Raw genomic sequence first — 18,615 nt, forward strand, 5'->3', positions numbered from 1 at the left:
CCTCCAAACATGAGCCTTTGTGATAACGCTGAGCAGTCCCACTCAGCTTGCAGGGTCTAAGCCTGAGGATATGGGGTGGTGATTATCTCATCCAACTTTACATTGTAGATTTCTTAGTACTGTAAGTGATCTCGGTGTGAGCAAGTGACCCCAGGCTCCCTTTATAGTCAGGGGAGACAAACATGCGCTGTCTGGGTGTGGTTTATCTGACCTATTTTATATGCCAAAATTAGGATGAGTTGAATCATGTCCTCCACTCCATTGACTAGGATGAGAACACAGGGTAACTAGCTCATACAGAGATTTCTACATTGTAGACGTCTCTGTTCAGTCAACAGTTCCCACCCACTAGGTCTCATCTGCTGCTATGACTGTTATTGAAGGTTGGGGAGATGTAACAGCACTGGGATTGAACTGGTTAGCTTGGGCTGCTAGCAGGAGGTTGCTGGTGAGGGCTCTGGTGCTGGGAATCTGAACTTCTCTCCCTTTCCTTTTCCCCTAAATCTGGTAGATACATCAGTGATTAACTTGTGGTGAACTCCGTAGTGCTAGCACCTAATCTTGGCCAACGACATCCTTACAGACAGCAACTCTGTAGTGTGGGCATCTGGACTTTAGACAGGGAAGGGAAATGTAATATTAAATGCAGTCTTTTCCTAATATTTCAACCATTTTATTTTCTTCTGTTTGGTGTGCTATTGATCAAAATACTGACCCTTTAAATGTTGTGGGCCATTATTGGCTGTGCCATCTGGAGTCCAAATCCTAGATAGATCATAAGCAAAACTAGTGCATACTGGGTGCCAGGGATGATTTAGGAGTGTTGTCAAATGATAGGGAAGAAACTTGGGGAGATAAGTGCCATCTAAGAAGGTCTGTTACTGTTAGTTGTAGCCATGGCATTATGGAACACCACTTCAGTGTGAAACTAAGAACTTTCTTCCTTCTCCTATGTTTCTTCAGTCTCTGAGGTCTGTCATCATAGTGCAGGATAGATGCGTGGACCACAAAAGAGGGAATTTACAGTGCTGCCAGTCTTGCTTTGCTGTTCAATGGATTGACAGAGTGGAGGCAAAGTGTGATGTTTACATCAATAACAGGAACATCTTCTCCCTTTTGTTCCAGGGAAACAGCTTTCAGAGTTTTGATCTGAAGCTTGTGTGGGTAGATGAAAACTGCAGGGAGAAATTGGCTCCAGGACTGTAAGTGAAAAATTTCTACTTGGAGGTTAAAAAAAAAAAAAAGTGTTCAACTTGATTGTGAAACTGAGAAAATGATTCAAAACTTTGTCCCATCTCCTTTCCACACAGTGGGATTGGTTCTGGGCTACAGATAGTTGCAGCACCTCTCAGATGGGATCACAGCAGCTCGGACTTGCATTGCTTGCCTTTACTGATATATTGAAATCGATCAATAATAAAATGGTTTAGGCTCCAGGCCTAGAGAACACAGATGAGTTGACTAGTTGAGTACCTCTTGAGAAGGAAAAACTGACTGCAAAAGCACCATTAGCTTCTTAAGAGTAATGGGAAGAGCAGGAACTGCTGTTTGACTGAGAAATGTGTTTTTCATAGTCTTTGTAATGTCTTTTGCTTCACAGGTACAGACTCCGCATTATAACCCCAGAAGAAACGTTCTTCCTCTCTGCCAAAGACCCACAGATGAAGGTCAGCAGTGGGCAGACTCTTTCTGTTCCATCTGAAATACTGTGCACCAAGTTTTGAAATAGGGGAATAGCATAGAGATGTAGTGGAGGCAAAACATTGACTACTGAGTGGAAGTTGAAATCCCATGAAGTGTCAGGATTTTAGCTTCCCAATCAGAAGACAGATTAGCGGGCTCTGCACCTGCTTAAATGCAGCTGAGGCTGTTCCTCTGTGATTTTTGCTATTTTTTTTAATTATTTAAAGCAGAATAATAAGCAGCGTGGGGTTTGTTGGGTTTTTGAGGGTTTTTTTCCCCCTCTGTGGAGCCAATATAATATTTGATAGTCAGAGGTGGTTTAGGCAGTTGATGGTAGATGACAAATATCTGCGTGCTAGAAGTGGTCTGCCCTGGCCAGTAGTGTGTGCTGCAGAGCTTGGGACAGTACAGTCCCATCAGCACTGTCCTGTGCCAAGGCTGATTAGTGGTGGTGGTGAAAGTCAGGCTTAAATGACATGAAAATGTTGTGCATTAGTGCAGGATTCAACTTGCAGGACACAAGATAACACCTCCTGTTGATGCTGTAGATGGGCCATAACTCACCATCCCAGCAAGCCAAATGGCATGGAACTGATGGGAACCAAACAGCTTCTTGTTGCTTCTCCTGAAGTATCTCTTTTTGGGAGCTATTATGTTTTCTTCACTGTTAGTCCAGCAACCCCTTCCTCTGCCCCCAGGCTGTTTGGCAGTGGAAGCTGAACCAGGCTGTCCGCCAGGCACTGAACGGGAAGAGAGATTTCCCATTGTGGGGTAAGACTGGAGAAGGCACCAAGCCCCCGTCCTGCCGCTTCTTCACCTATGTCTTCAGGCTGGAGGGCAAGTTCAAGAACACATCCTATGAGGGCGAGTGGCACTGGGGAAAGCCGCATGGCAAGTAAGGAGCCTTTTTTGTCCCTTTCTTAAGCAAGAACATGCAAGGATGGCCCTGCTGTCTTTGTGTAGCACTGCCTGGATCCAGTGGATGCACAGGTGGAGGTATAGATGCCACAGAGTGGCTGTGGACATGGGGTGATCCATCCCATGCTGAGGGCCTGGACCACAGACTCTGTGCTGGTGATCCCCCAGGGTGTGCCAGCCTCTCTGGTTCCTGCCTCACTTGTTTCCAGAGGGAAATGTGGTGTTGAGGACAGATTCAGGGGGGCAGTTGGGACACATTTGCTTGATTTCAGGGCTTAGTCAAAGCATGAGTCCTGACACGTGATCTATTGTACTGTAGATGTCTTCCTAGCGATACTGGTTTATGCAGTAAATAGTAAAGGCTGCCCCCAATACTGTGGAAATGATCACCTTGAAAGTGCTGCGTTGGCTTATACCTGTAATTAGGACTTAGACTTGAGCTAATGTTTATTTTCAAGATCTCAGCCTGAGGCATAAAATCTTACAATCATGATGACCCAATAAAAAGCCTTTGCTTGTGAATGAGAGAAAAGCTTTATCCTGTCCTATTAATATCTATTTTAACATCCAAACTATTATCAAGGGAAGTAAAAAAAAATCTAATTAAGTGTAAAAGAGGCTCAAATGCTTTTCTTAGGAACACGAGAACTCTTCATTAAATCCAACTGAAGTTCAAGAGCGAGCTCTGCCAAAAGGGAATGGTCTGTAAAGGTTAAATGGTCCCAACCAAAATCTCTTTGACATAAGGTAGAGCATAGTCTCCATTTTAGTGAAGAAACGTGAAATATGACCAACCTCCTCAGACACCAAAACAGGCTGATTTGGAAGTTTCATATTTCCTGAGTTTTACACGGTTTGTTTACAGTTGCTATTGAAGCAAAAAGGGATGTAGAGATTTGGTTTGAAAGAGCTTTAAAGTAATGAGAATATCCAAAATCAAAAGCTTGATCCTGAATCCTCTGTGGAAGAAATTATGCCTTGCCCCAGAATAGCATTTAATAGGTGTTTAGAGTAGTGCTATGCCTGCGGCAGTCCTTTACATCATCTCCACCTTCCCCAGCACCTGCAAGCCTAACAGAGCTCTGGAAACCACTGCATGCCAGACACAGAAAGACAAGCACCTCTCCTTGCTCTTTGTCTCCTCCTTTCTTAAGGTTGGAGAAATAGGATTAATAAATACCTCTGCTGCTTCAGATTAAGTGACTTGACTGAAGCACCCCAGGAAATTTGTGGCAGAATTAAGTGACTTCAGGTGCTTTTAATACCTAGGTTTTTAATTGCTTAATTGCTTAATCTCACTCCTGAAATTGCTCTTCTATATGACTTGCTACTAATACAAGGTTACAGAGCAGCAAGGCTTATCCACCTCTGAGGGAGAGGCTGGTATGGCAAAGCACATGAGCAGAGAGCTGTGGCAGTGTGAATCAGAGCTCTTCAGCAAAAACATCTGCGTTTTTCACTGTTCTGTCCCAGTACTCCTGATGACCTGGTGTGGGGGAAGGAGGTACAAGTAGCTTAAACCATCCCCATGGCTAGAGCAGGCATTCTCTCTGACTTGCTCTCCTTTGCTGGTATTCATAGTAGCAAAGAAAAAGGAGATGTATTCTATATCCACTTAAAATTAATCTGACCGCTTCCTTGTAAATACCAGAAAAAAAAACCCCTGTCTCATGTGGGTGTTTAAAGCAACTACCTCAGTGAAAGTCAAACAAATACATCATGGTTTTGGTACTGTACCATCTTCTATTGTCTCTGGTTGGTGAATGTGTAGGGAGCTCACTGTGTCTGGGATGATGCAAGAATTAAAACAGTGAGTGGGTGTGGGTGGAGTGGGAGACCGGGAGGGAGGGAAATGCAGCTGGGCATGGCCATGCAGTAATTTGACCATTGCATTGACTGTTCCAGTCTCATTTTGCATTGTTACCTCGTGTAATCATTTCTACAACCCCCACATAAAACAGATGGAAAGATATGATCCCTTTAGGCCAGTCCTTGTCTCTTGTTTTCATAGTGTCTGGCACAATGAAGTTCTGTACCGTGGTGTCATTATGTTGTCTACAGGGATGTGCCACGCTGGAACTTCAGCTGGCTTAATCACATGGTGCACTGCAATTACAACGGGATCATGTGCAAGGTCCTAAATGGATAACCCAGCAATTCCACAAAATGCTTTTGGGATTAGGGAACTTGGAAGAGGATTCCTCCAGCTCATTCCAGGGCATGAAAACATTATGGTGTTAAATCCTTATGGTGCAAACCAAGGCCCCAGAAGTGCCTGGAGAACATCTGTGTGTCTGTTCCCTGAGGAAATGTTTTGACGTTAGGCATTTCTAGGTTGTGCCTTGATACCTTCTGTTGCAGCTCTGAATGTTGCTGGTGATCTCCCTTGTGTGATGCTTGCTTTGAATTGCAGGGGGACGCTGAAGTGGCACGATGGACGCAACCATGTTGGAGATTTCAAAGAGGGCTTGGAGCATGGGTAAGCCTGAAAAAAGGGAATGTTTCTTGCCTTCAAAATAAACTAAGAAATGGTTCCTCCCAGATATACAGGGACACTGACCTCTTGTAGAGGGATTCTGTTCACTATTACAGCCCAATTCATCTGACACCAGGCTTAAGGTTGACTAGATTGTAACCTAGATAGGGAGTGTGCACAGATGACCGGTTCACATGCAAACATTTCTTCATCTGGATGAATCTTACCCCAGATCACTAAATCTGGGTGTATTTATTCATGTGAAATACCTCAGATGAGGGGTTTTCAGGGAAAGGAAACGATACTATGAAATTCAAACATTGTTTTCTAAAACTACTTGAAAATAAGACTTCTAGATTTCTCATTTCTACATGAATTTCAGAATAGGTTAGGGTTTTAAAGGGAAAAAATGTCTCAAATACTTCGGGATTAAGAAAGCAATTCGTTTGCACTAAAGCAATCACTTTGGTAGTCTAACTCAATTCCTAAAATGGGGAATGGGGAGAGACAGGAAAAAAAACAACACTGAAAATAACTCTGTAGAAGAAGCAATGAGAAACCGTGACTGCAATTCACAAGGAGATGAGCTCTTCCTTGGAGCAAGTCTGTAGATACCTGGAAATAGTGTCAGAGGTAGAGCTGACACCAACCATGTAAATCAGCTTGGAAGTCTGGATGGTCCTTAGTTTTTAAACTTCATCTAGCACAACTGAGTCACCTTTTGCGATGCTGACCTCTGTCATATGCACCTTGTAGGTTTGGAATATGCCTTGTCCCACGCAAATCTGAAGACCGGTATGACTGCTATAAGTGCCACTGGTATGAGGGCAAGATGAGAGGCTATGGAATCTGTGAGTAAGTAAAACTCAAAGATGGACTCTGGGGAAAAAGGGGACTCCATGTATTTAATGTTCCCACCTCACTGTGAAAGGCTTAGTCACAGTGTAAAACCCAGGGTAATTCAGGCTCCAGAAGCTTTTGCTTTGGAGATGGACAGTATGGCTTCTTCACAAGCCTGCATCTCATGAGCATTAGAATAGTAAGGGCTTCTCTGCAAGCTGTGACCATTGTAACTACCTGACATAGCATCCTTCGTGCCCTATAGGTGAGGATATAGTTTTGCATTCATGGTTGTGGTTGAGGAGCACAGGGCGCATGGTGTGCCATCAGCCCTGGGCAGCCTTGGTGGAGCACACAGCTCGCTCTGCCTCCCCTGGCCGTGCTATCTGGATTAAATCCTGTATAGAGTAGTTCCTTAATGATGGATGGGATTGTTGGTCTGGGAGCCGTAACTGTTATCCTGAACTGCTGAAGGGGGCTGGTTCCCCCAGTTGGCTTTTTTTGCTCTCTCAAATTCTGAGCTTAACCTCAGAGCTTAATTTAAGAAACAGAGTCTAAGGGTTTTTTATTTACTCATCAAAATGCTTCCGGAAACAGTCATTTGCACACCTGTGTCTCATAGCAATGCTGGGAATTTGGATGCAGTCTGGTGTGTAAAGCCCTGTGTTGTGGGCACATGGTGGTGCCCCAGCCTTACCCACCGTCTACCTTCCATTTAGAAAGCCAGAAATGGCAGCAGAAGCCTGCTCAGCAGGTTGTAGGTATAAACTGGTTTCATTTGCAGCCTGTGGGGTTATGTGGACAAGGCCAGCTTGCTTTGTTTACACAGCAGTGAGCACAACAGCACCCTCATCTTTGCTTAGGTCACACATGGCTTGTAGCCAAAGGGGTTGGTCTGTACAAAGACTGGACTGCCCATACTTACTGCACATACTTACCCCTGCTTTCACTGAGCCAACTGTGGCAGAGGAAAGCACACAGCCCAGCTTTCCAGCTACTTAATAGGGGATAGGCCACCTTCGTTGTTGTGCTCCTTATTTATGCACCAAACTCATAGTACAGGACATGCAGAAATTTCTAGGGAACCTGGAGGCAACTGAGCAGTGCTGAGCTAGTTTCTCTGGTGTCAAGTGTGAGAGCACGTTGATAATTATAGCTGATAGCCCTGTTTAGCGTAAGTGATGTAGCAGTGAAGATCTGCTGGCCAGTATGGACAGAGCTAAGGGGAACTCTTCTCAGGGGAATGAGCCCAGGAGAAGGGGTAGTTGGTGAGCATAGGAAGGTGAAGGTAGACCTGGCTTCCTGCTTGATCTTATCTACTCCTACTCTGGATTAACCAGTGGTCACTGCAGCCTGGCTGGTGAGAGATCAAGGACTGAGTGGCCTCTCCCAGGACAACTGCAAGCCTAAGTGTTGTGTCCTTAGATAATGTTGAAAACTACCTGTGGAGTGACTAGCTTGGGTGATGCGTGTTCCTAATAGTGAACAACTACTGTCTCCAGAGCTATCAGTCAAATATTTGGAATATTTAGCAGGCAGCTGAACCCAATCTACTCAATTTCCTGGCTTCCTACCCCAATAGTAGCTATCAAATAGGCACAGTCTTAAATTCTGTCTGTCTCTCTCCCTGCAGGTATGGGAATGATATGGTCTACAAAGGTTACTTCAAAGACAACGTGCGCCAAGGGTTTGGGATACTGGAGAACTTCTCAGCTGAGCATCCATTTAAATACTCAGGACAGTGGGAAAATGACAAGAAGAATGGATATGGAGTCTGGGAAGACAAAGATAGGTAAAGCTGGTATAGATCAGAGCTGGCTTTGGGTGCCTGACAGTTTTGTCCCTCTATGGGCGGGGTTGAAGTCTCATGTTTTGATGGGGAGACTTGGGAGTGAAGGGGGTATGTGTTCAACCTCTGCTATAAGACTTGAATTCCTGGGGAAGTATTATATGATTTGAGTTTGTGCTGCATGGAGCATTATATCAGGTAAAACTAGCCTCAGTAAGTGATATATCAAATTGACTAAGATTTAATAAAACAGGGAAAAAAAATAATCTGTTTTCTGTTGCATTCCAGAGGGGAGAGATACATAGGGACATGGCTTGATGATCACAAACATGGACAAGGCATTGTAGTAACCCAGTCAGGTGTCTGCTATCAAAGGACATTTCATGCTGATAAAATGGTGGTGAGTACCCATTTTCAGTGGACTCTCTAGATCGATGGGACATGGACTTTCCCATCAAGGACAAAATTAAGATTTTATTTCATAATCTTTGAGAGAAAATAGAAAGCAAGAAAACGTAAGCACTGGTATTTTACTATAATAATGTTTTTGAAGAACAGGGCCTAGATTAAATCTTGTTTCTGGAGGTGCAGGTAGGAACTAGATGTAAGAGTGTCACTTCTCCTTGCTCATGCTTAAGACACCTTATAGGTCTAGCTGTTCAACTGACCATCAGGTCACAATTGTAGACCCCAACTCATACGTAAAGTGCTGTGCCGTTATATATGATACAACATCTATCTTAGAGACCATTAAGCCTTTACCTTTCCCATGTGAGTTTACCTATGACAAGCTGTCTGTCCAGTTCATTGAAAGTTTAGATGTTTGCAGGGAAAGCAAAAGGGATTGGCATCACTAGAACTGGCTTGGAAAGAAAGGCATTTCTTCTCATGAAAAATACGCGCTTAAAAAAACAAACAACCCCTTCCCCACTCACCAAATTAGGACAAAATGTTTAGCATGGAAACTTTGTCGGAAGGGCTTTCCATAAAACCTCCATCTGCGGGAAAACAAAATAAAGCTGTCTTTTGGTTTGCCAGCTGCCAAAGGCTCCTTTAACTTCACAAGGCTTCCGGGTGGGGAGCAGTCACTTCAGTTTTCCTAGTGGAAAATTGGTATGGCCAAGAAGCTTCCCTTGGAAACGTTTTATTTTTGCCAGAAAGGGCGCTTTCCATCAAGAAAACCATTCCAGTGGAAAATGTGTTACAGCTCTAAAAGTGACCACATTTTCTGGCTGTTATGGGTACGTATAAACCTTTGGGCCCAAACCATGGACTAAGCCCCAACAAGAAGAATCTTTCCCCATTGGTTTGAGTTATCCAGTGTCTGTTCTGCATCTTGGTGCTCCTTCCCTGAAATATGCACTACTGTAAGCAGCCGAGGGAGTTGGGAGATAATGGGACAAGTCATTTAATGAACGCTTAGGAGCAGCTCATTAAAGACCCGTTGACTGCACAGCCAGGGAGAAAGCTAATTCTACATAGCAGCTGCCTTCCTCTTTTTTCTTAATAGCCTTTCAAACAATGACACAATTGCCTACAGTCACCTAAAGGTCATAGGATTGGGAGGACCAGGAGCTTGACCCATATGGCAATTCTTGGCGACTGTTCTTAGAACAGGAACCTGCCTTTTATTCCTTCTTCTAGGGAAATAAATGCAATAGTACTGTTGTTTAAAACCTCCTGAGTACCCAGGACTTCTGTGTGCAGTGATGCCTAATGGGTTATCTCTAGAATATCTCCTTGTTTTTCTCTTGAGCATTGCAATGACATGTCGGGCTTTCAGAAAGATTCTGAGTCTGCAGCCCATAAATAGTTCAAGCCAGTGGCTGTTTCTAGATGAATTTGAGCAGATAGGAAGTTAATGTCATAAATTCACCACTTCTGCTTTCAAATGAAGGGTTCTGGGATTCTGCTCTTGGAAGATGACTCTGTCTACGAAGGGAACTTCACAGAAGATCTAACATTTGTTGGAAAGGTGAGCACTTCCTTCATCTCAGCCTTTCTATACAGTTGCTTGCTTTCCATGGGGCTCATGGATTAATCTTCAAAGTTCACACCCTCTCACTCCACTTCCTTCATTCCCCTGAAAAGAACATTTTCCTGGTTTTTGGATATTTATTTTTTTTTCTATTATCAGTCTCATTCACAGAAGGAAGGATGCAGCTGAGAGACTTCAAGTAGCTGGGGGCTTTGTGCATTGTTTTGGTTTTTACTATTTTGTTTATTTTGAGGGGTTTGGGTTTTTTGTTTTTCTGTGGGACATTTTTGGCTGTGCTTCACAGCTGCTGTTGGGATGCTTTTGTATTCTTAGAACAAATGTTTTAGCCTTTGTAGTGCTTGGGAACACAGGAAATGATGTATAAACCAAGCAGAGTTGCAGTACCAGCACTACACTAACGTAACCGAGATGATAACATAGCTGAGGGATCTTGGAAAACATAGCTGAGGGATCTTGGAAGCTTAATTTTGCAATCTGGATGCTGCACTGACATGTTCAGCATTTTGTGGTTGATCTTTAACAGAAATATCTGGTCAAAGTGCTCATAAAGTGCCCCGTTGCAGAGAAGACTATTCCTCCGGCTTGTTACAGAAATCTATGATGAGTCTGACAGGAAGTGTGTGGTTATATCAGAATGAGTGGATGTCAAAATAGACACAATAGACACTTGGTAATGATTACAAATGAGCCCTGTCATTTACTCATTTGTCATGGGAGGAAAAGTTTGTCATCTTCTTCAGCCAGAAGACTTGGGGTAGATTTTTCAGAAACTGATTATAGTGCTTAGATACTGCTTCCTCCAAAATTAATGTTTAGTTTTAGTGGTTAGTCTATAAAATCTGTTCTTTAAAGATGGAGTGCCTCCTGCTATTAGCAGTGAGGGCTTCAGGCTTGTAGTCAAAGCCAGACTAGTTACAATATTGTTTGGCTTTGGATTGGATTTAATTAAAACTTCTAATTTTGAGTCAAGCTACTGCATGTCTTCTGTATTTGCCTCAAGAGACTTTAAGGTTTTTCTTGGTAGCAGCAAACATATTGAAAGCATTTATGATGAATATCATGTGATTCCCCTTACCTGTGAGGCCAAACTTGCTTGTGTTTTTAATGAGCAGAGGAAAAACAGAGGGGAAATTGAAGTTTCATGTGTTCACTCTAGGTTAGAAATAACTATACTGTCAAATTTAAGCCAGAAAATTTTATAACTCAAGATACCAGGTATTTGTAAAGCATAATGTAAATGTTTTACTCTGCAGTTGTGGCAGTCTTTCCCATCCAGAATCCTATGTGTGTCATTCAATAGCAAGGACATGTTTTCTCCAGTGACTGCCACCTTAATGACTCTATTGCTTTGGAAGCTGAAAATGTGCACCTCCATGCTGGAAGATGTTCTTAGTTGCCGTTTCAGGAGCTGGCTCTGTTGAAAAGAGAATTTGAGATCTCGGTCCAGCTTCTTTCCTCTCTCTAATGAGATCTTGGCAGAATAACCCTTTATTTCTCTATTGCAGGGGAAACTGTCATTTGCCAATGGCTTCATTTTGGAGGGAACCTTTACTAACAAATCGGGCCAAGGCCTTCAGACGCACGGCATCCTGAACACTTCAAACGAGCAGCTGGATGACAGGATAACCAAAGTGTGAGCAACAACAGCTGACTTCTTGGGTCATGGCTTGTATTTTGACTCTACCTAGAGGAGTACTGGATCAAACCCTACAGGGATCAAGGCAGTCCTTGCCTGAAAGAGTTGATCTTAAAAACTGGTTTATATGCAATGAAAGGAGAAAAGGAGAGCACAGTTTGTCATTTAATTTTAATGTCACATAGGAAGCAGAAACTAGATAATCTACTCCCATCCTGCCACCATCCACATACTCCCATCCTCAGACTGGAGAGAGTTTTGGAGGCATAACATGTTCAGTGATTTGTGCATGTATGTGCGCACGCACACATTCGTATCTGTGTGTACACACAGGTCTGAAGCTATACAGGCAAAGGTGGGCTGCTAAAATGCATCACTTGCTCCTTTCCTGTCCCTCTGTGCTACTACATGAATATTACCAGCTGATACTGTAGAGGTAGGAAAGCTACTGAAAATCAAGAAGCGAAGCACAGCACATAAAGATCTGAAGAGATTGAACGGGGTAGTGCTTTATGTGGAGGAAGGCTGTGGAGCCAGGATTTGAGCTTCACCAGTCATGATGCTGCTTTGGCAGGCAATGGTGCGAATGCAGGGCAGGAGAAGCTGAGCTGAAGCTATCAGGCCACATCCTTTGGTATAGACTCTTATTCTGAGGGCTGAACCCTGCAAAGGGATGCTCTGGTTGTCAGGGTGGAGAGCCTGGGTTCAGCTGGTTTAACCCAAATGAGTGAGTCCCACTGGGAAAGACAGCTGCCTGTCCTCTGAGAGGAATTCCTCCCACAAAATCCAGTACCTTCCTCTTCTTTCCTCTTCAAAACATTTCCAGTCCAGCAGGGTATCTGTGTGCAGGAACAGTTCCTGTTTCCTGTGCTATTCAGGCAGCAATAGCTACTGGTGGTGGTTGCTCAGCTGTCTTCTTGCCATCAGTCTTTTCTGCAGGCTTTCACTTGAAATAGTCTAAATTTAGAAACATCCATAAGTGGAGCAGAAAGCCTGTGATCACTTCACCAGCAAAGATTCAGATGATAGATGTTCCATGCACCAGGAATTATTCTTCGCCCAAAGTATCTCCTTGTCAGGACAATAGTCTTGAGTTGCTTTTCACTGAATTACCATTTAGGCACTGCCATCTTTCTCTGCTCCCATAGTTCTTGTGTTAATATCTGATTCTGGAGAACCTTCCATATTTGAAGGTAAAGTCTGAAATAATTGAGGAGGGACACAGAAAAACCTAATGCCATGTTATGTTTCACAGTCAGTTGGGCCTCGAGGAGTTCCCAGTGGAGAAGAGATGGAAGGGAATCTATGACCAGTTCCTGGAGTTCATCCATTCTGGTTGCAAAGAAGAAACAGAGGAGTCTTTCACAGGGTTCCACATACAAACAAGCAAGGAGCTGAGGAAATCTCAGGAGTACCTCTTCTGCCAAAAGTATGAGTATTGCCTGCCCTTGTTGCGACAGAGGAGCCCATTTGTGTAGAGGGGATAGTGGTTTACTTTAGGGTCTGCCATGTGTTAAAGTTATAAACCCAAGCATTATCCAGTTGTTCCTGCTCCTGAAACAGAAGGATGAATTTTGAGTCTGAATTTAAGGTTGCGCTGTTGAGACTGATTCTTATAAGTGAAAACTTGGATGGGATTCATTTGATTAAGTGTAAGCATCTGCACATGACCCAGTCATCGCTGCCTCCTCTTGTATTTGGGGGAGGCCTAGCTGACATCATCAGCTGATGCATAGCAAACTCACCTCCCCTTAAGATAATATTTTAAATAGATAAGACAAGCATGTGCAGGATGCAACTGAGGCTGGTTGTAAGGCGAGCCGAAGGTGATGAATTTAGATAATCACAGGTCTTTGTAAGTCAGTGGGGCAGTTCCATTGAAAAGGGTAGAGAAAAATTCATTTGTTCTAATACTCTCACTGCACCCTTGGAATCAACCTGCAATACCACTTGGGATTGATCTCAGTGCTTCACTGTGTGATCTTCCGTCCTCACCTCTCATTTTTCAGGGGGACTGAGGATGTGTCCTGGAAGACAGAAGATATTCTTGAAGAGCTTGTCCAGCACCAGGAGCTGGAGTCACTACAGAGTTATTTAGAGAAGGTAAAGTTTAAAATCATAATGATCCATGTCTGTCCACCAGCCATGGACACAGGTTGTAGCAACTTTACGTTGCTTTCGGTTAGCACATATAACATTGCCACTGACTTCAAGAGTCTTCCCTAAATTATGTGTGAGTACCTATGCTTGTGAAGAAGAGGGTTATCCTTCATGCTTTTTGGACACTTACTTTATGTACAGCTATACAGGCCAGGAAGTGATGATAAAGCTTCACTCTTGGTTCTCAAACTGTGTCAGGGAATAACCAGCTGCTGGAAACATCTAATAACCTTCCATGCACTCTCGGCAGTTGTTTTTCACTCAACCAGCCTTTCCCTGAAGCAGCCTTTGCTCTCTCTTGAATATCACAGCAAATATCATCAGAACAGCAATTCTACTAAGCACATTTCTGCCTAATAATGGGAGGAGCTTGTGGCAGCAAAAATAGACCAAAATTACAGTTGATTACCTCTAGGCTTGTTCTCCTTTGCTGACAAGAGAAGGTTGGGTGGCGTTTCAGTGTTATCCTCTACTAATGGCAAGGGCTGACTTGTAAAATTTAATTTTTCTCCATCATGTAGGCATTGAAGTCTTCCCTGCACCCACTGGGAAAGCTGCTGAAGGCCTTGACGATAGCTTTTCAAGCAACATATTCTGGGATTGGGGCCAACAGGCACTTGCTGACTATGGCACAAGAGGAAGTCAAGTACTATGCAAAGAAAATATGGGAGTTTTACCAGTAAGTCAAGCACACTGACTCCTTCCAATGGGTATGAGCATAGAGGGCTTGTGGATTTGGGATCACTTTTTCAGGTGACAGGGCTGCTTTATTTCACAGCCTATTTCCTCAGAGAGTTGTTTCAGAATGGTGGTAGTTAAAGAGTTACTTACAGTAACTGAGGTTATATGGACCTAGAAAACTTTTATTATTCCCATTGCTCGGTACATGATCCAGGGGCTTCAATGTGACTGAATCTCACTGAGTTATGGTAGCTCAATGAGCTGTTGCCCATAATAAGACTTCATCTAGACGAGCACAGATATGAGCAATAAACCTCACTAAGTAACCAGGACAGTGAAGTATATCAGAGCACACAACAGTGGTGTTCGATATCTATTTTGAATAAAAAATAGCTTAAGCTTAACATGCCTCAACTCAACAGGAGTTCAGAACATGCAGTGTAAGCACGTTGTTGAGGCTTGGCTGATGTGGGTAGTGACTGTAAAATGAGGTTTTCAGTTGTGTGGGTAATTGAGGACTGGATCAAAGGCATGATTGGGGTCCTGTTGCTGTTTGAATATCTTTTAGGAGAAGATACAAGAAATGACACAGTAGGCAGAGGTGGGGAACTCTGCCTCTAGCTGCACTCAGTGTGGTATTGCCTTAAAAATAAGATATTGGATAAAAACTCTGTTATCAGTGGAGCCTTGTGTGCTTGAGGAAGGCTGCCAGCTCTGTGATGAGGGGTTGTGTGTCCTGGAGCAGTACAGCTGATGGGAACAAGGCAGATTTGATTCAGTCCATCTGAGCTGTGTTCATGAACAGTACAACAGAGCTGACACCCTGAGCACTGGTTCATGTGAAGGCACTTCTGAGCTCAGTGCATACCTTGGAAACCTTGGTTCATGTCTCAAGACCTTTCAGATGCAGTGTGGGGAGGAAGACCCACCTTGCTCTGCTGTGCCCCGGCTAAGTTTCCTAGGCTGATACTTCCATACCAAAAAAGAGGCAACTTCTCCCTAATCCCCATTTTAAGATTATGAAGTTTTGGCTTGGAACTATCAAGACAAACCTAAGCTACTTTTTCAGAGTATGAACATCCTCTAATGTTCACAGATGGTTTAGAGAATTGGATGGTATGAAACCTCATGTCCCTTAAGTGGAAATACAAGGAGATGGTGCTCAATGCAGACCACAGTTAGGATCTCCAGAGAGACCACTCTACTCTTCAGAAGCTATGAAGATTTTTGAAACACTTATTCATTCCTGGCAGCTTCTGCTGGTAATGGAGAAAGCCCCCAAATAGTGGAACTTGATTACTGAAACAACACTGCAAAGATTACAGAGAGCTTTAATAATACTTCACTTGATTCTGGGACAGCTGAGCTCCTCACTTGTGAATAACAAATTACCCTTAAAAGAAGGAGGAAGGGAACTAAACCTTGGTTCTGCTCTTGTTTTAGGGGTTTGCTCCATCTGGCACTGGAACAGAAAGGCCAACTGCCCTCAAAGTGTATGGATGAAGATACAAGGTATGTGTCACCGCTTGTTGTTTTATCTTAAGCTGCTTGGACATATGGGGCATCTTCTAAAATACATTAAGTGCTGAACTGATTTGTCCATTTGAGTTGGGTTTAGTCCCAAACTTAGTCTCTGAGCACAAAGCTTTCAGTAGTTCTGCTTGAAGCATGAGAGCAGCTTCGAATCATGTTCTGTAGCAGAATAGAGTGGTGGGTTGGTGGTGTGTGTGGTACAGAGCCGTGCAAGATTACCCACATGAGCTACTGTGAAGTAACATGGTTGTGTGTGAGGTAGCAGTCCCAACCCTATCACGCGCTTTGCATTAGTCACAGGAACTTGTTCATTGTGGGGATGGTGACTTCCATACCAGCACTGAGAGAAAGGCAAGCCTGGAAATAGGGAGTACAATGTGGGGAATGTGGCAGAGAAGGTAGAAGACATGACGTTCCTGGAATAAGAAGGTAGGAATAATTGTGTGAGACCCAGGTTTAGGGTTTTTGGGGATGGGAAGAAGCATCTTTGTTCAGCTGTCCCCATTTGGTCTGGATTTCTCTTTGCTGTAATGTGCAGCCATCCACACATGAACGAAGTCAAGAGGTTGGTGGAATGGTAAGCAGCTGGAAAATGGCTTTATCTGAATTTATTTTGTCTTTTAAGAAATAACAAATGCTTTACTTATACCGCTCAGAAAGAACAGCTGGAGATAGGTGCTCCAGGTTTCTCACAGTGACTAAGGAGATCTTGTAGAGAAACACTACCCTGTCCTGTCCTTCAGCATAAGAGACACTTGCATCTTCAGCTTGTGAGCGTGAGCGCATGCATGAGAGTGTTTTAGAGGTCACTACTGTCCAACTGTGACATTGAACTTGCAGGTGGAGGGAGGGGAGAACAAGGAGGACACCTTGCAGTCTCAAAAGCTGCCTCTTCCGTTGTGTGCCGTGTGGTTCAAGGTTATAGGTCTCACTGTAGGACTTTGCTTTTCTCTGCCACAGTGACGAGAAGGCATGCAGTGTGGTCCTGCCGCTGATCTTGCCCTGCTTCTACCCTGAGCTTTTCATGCTCTACATGCTCTATCATGAGAGAGAAGATGATCTCTACTGCCAAGGGATTGTGGACCTAAGTCTATTTCCTGACATCAAGCTCCTAGAGTTTCTGGATGTGCAGAAGTAGGTGACATTTTTTCATCCCAAGATGCAACCCCGTGACACCAGTTGGGAAGGTAGCAGCCAGGAAAAGCTCTGATGGCACGAGAGGAAAGGACATATAACCTGTTCCGGGGTCCATCATTGGCTGTAGCACTGAAGCTTTTCCTAGCCTGCCAGAGGATGTCCTGTCGTGGAGTGCCTGCAGTACTATCTGGAAGGACAACATTGACTAGTGGAAAGCTGCTATTATTTATACTAATTTCCATTTTTGTGTAGCAAAAATCTTTTCTAGCTCATCAAACAATTGGTTTGCTCCAGTTCAGGGCCAATCAGACAGAGTTTCTAAATGTGTCTTAGGAAGGGCTATAGTCCATCCAATGGTATCTGCTGTAACAATGTAGGCATACAGTTCCAAGACAGGGGAAAGGCTGTGGAGCCAGATGTTTCCTTCATCCATTCCTGCAGCTAGATCCATCTTTAGAAATGATATTTGAGGACCAATGACTCAGACTCAAGAGGCATGTAAGCTTTTCTAGCACAGCTCAAGGACTTAAGGAGGATAGTAGGACACCCAGAGTCTCAATTTGGCAATTTGATTCAGTCTAGACTTAGTGAGAAGAATTGAATCTGAAAGTACCAAAACTCTCCATTGTTTGTTACTGGAGCATTTGTGGGTAAAATGAACCCAGGTTAATGAGTCTAAGCTATTAATTCTTCCTATAGCAGTGTAATGAGAGGAGCAAAGTCAGCCTCATGCACCTACAAGACTTTAGCATCACCTTAAACGAGGAGATAAAAACAGTCAAAACTGACTAAGGGTTGAGTTAAGACATGGACATCTGCCTTCTAAATGTTCTCCCTGTAATCTCCTTCCAGACACCTCTGGCCTCTGAAAGATCTCACCCTGACAACCAACCAGGTAAGAAATAATGCTAAGATCTAGCTTTGGTGTGTTAGTGAGATGGCACTGGGGCTACGTGTTGGTGCTGGCTAACGTTGGAGCTTCACCTAAGTAACCACAGGGCAGACTGTACTCAGAAATCAGACCTACATGACATGTGTTGATTAGTCATGGTCTGTAGCTACTGTGTATGAATTTCCATGGATGGAAATATGAGCTTTGCATAGGATTGCTTTGTAATGCTCTATTCAGTGATGTTTCAAAGACACTGGTGTTCAGAGTGGCATTGTAGCCATCTGCGTGTGTTCAGAGTGGCAGTGTCTACAACAGCTTTATTTTGCCTTCTGTTCTGGGCAGAAAACATGCTTATTTTGGGTCCAGCACTGAGGAGCTGTGTGGTGGCTCTTGGAGAGATACTCTTACAGAGGCACAACTCTTTGTCTTCCTTTCAGAGGCGGTCCCTTATCAAAGACAAGTGTTTCCTGTCTGCCACAGAGTGTTTGCAGAAGCTGATGTAAGTCATTGTCTATAACCTCCAACCAGGGATTTTCTGTTTTCTGGGGAATGCCATAAATTTACACCTGTTTACAAAAGCATTTCTGGGTCAGCCTGCAAGAAAAGTTGTTTGTGATATTATTTCTGTTTAAAAGGAAATGTAACATCTGTACAATTATTTTTGTCCCCCCAAAAAATCAAGACAACATTGATCGTGTTTAAGTACAACCCACCTGGGGCTAATATCTCCACTTAATTTTTCAGAGATATTCCTACGCAAAATCTGACTTTGATGAAATGGAGTTCACTCATGTCAGTGTGCATAGCAAATTGGGCCTGGCTGTGACTGCCTGGTCATGAGAGAGCCCATTGCTCTGGACACATGGAGCTC

The 18,615-nt window shown here is 43.6% G+C and overlaps 1 protein-coding gene across 9 annotated transcripts in view; it reads left to right on the top strand.

Annotated features, from left to right (window-relative positions):
• ALS2CL (ALS2 C-terminal like) overlaps window positions 1-18,615 on the top strand; it is a 50,110-nt gene that overhangs the window by 27,702 nt on the left and 3,793 nt on the right. For all 9 annotated transcript variants that reach the window (XM_074845116.1, XM_074845135.1, XM_074845160.1 and 6 more), the window contains 16 exons: window positions 1,126-1,202; window positions 1,601-1,667; window positions 2,382-2,578; window positions 5,015-5,080; window positions 5,834-5,932; window positions 7,551-7,709; window positions 7,995-8,106; window positions 9,604-9,681; window positions 11,211-11,338; window positions 12,597-12,770; window positions 13,351-13,444; window positions 14,023-14,180; window positions 15,626-15,694; window positions 16,676-16,849; window positions 17,705-17,747; window positions 18,182-18,243. In XM_074845116.1, the coding sequence (XP_074701217.1) occupies window positions 1,126-1,202; window positions 1,601-1,667; window positions 2,382-2,578; window positions 5,015-5,080; window positions 5,834-5,932; window positions 7,551-7,709; window positions 7,995-8,106; window positions 9,604-9,681; window positions 11,211-11,338; window positions 12,597-12,770; window positions 13,351-13,444; window positions 14,023-14,180; window positions 15,626-15,694; window positions 16,676-16,849; window positions 17,705-17,747; window positions 18,182-18,243 (1,757 nt within the window). The remainder of the gene's footprint in view (window positions 1-1,125; window positions 1,203-1,600; window positions 1,668-2,381; window positions 2,579-5,014; window positions 5,081-5,833; window positions 5,933-7,550; window positions 7,710-7,994; window positions 8,107-9,603; window positions 9,682-11,210; window positions 11,339-12,596; window positions 12,771-13,350; window positions 13,445-14,022; window positions 14,181-15,625; window positions 15,695-16,675; window positions 16,850-17,704; window positions 17,748-18,181; window positions 18,244-18,615) is intronic.

Source organism: Strix aluco, chromosome 1 (assembly GCF_031877795.1).
Source record: "Strix aluco isolate bStrAlu1 chromosome 1, bStrAlu1.hap1, whole genome shotgun sequence".
NCBI lineage: Eukaryota > Metazoa > Chordata > Aves > Strigiformes > Strigidae > Strix > Strix aluco.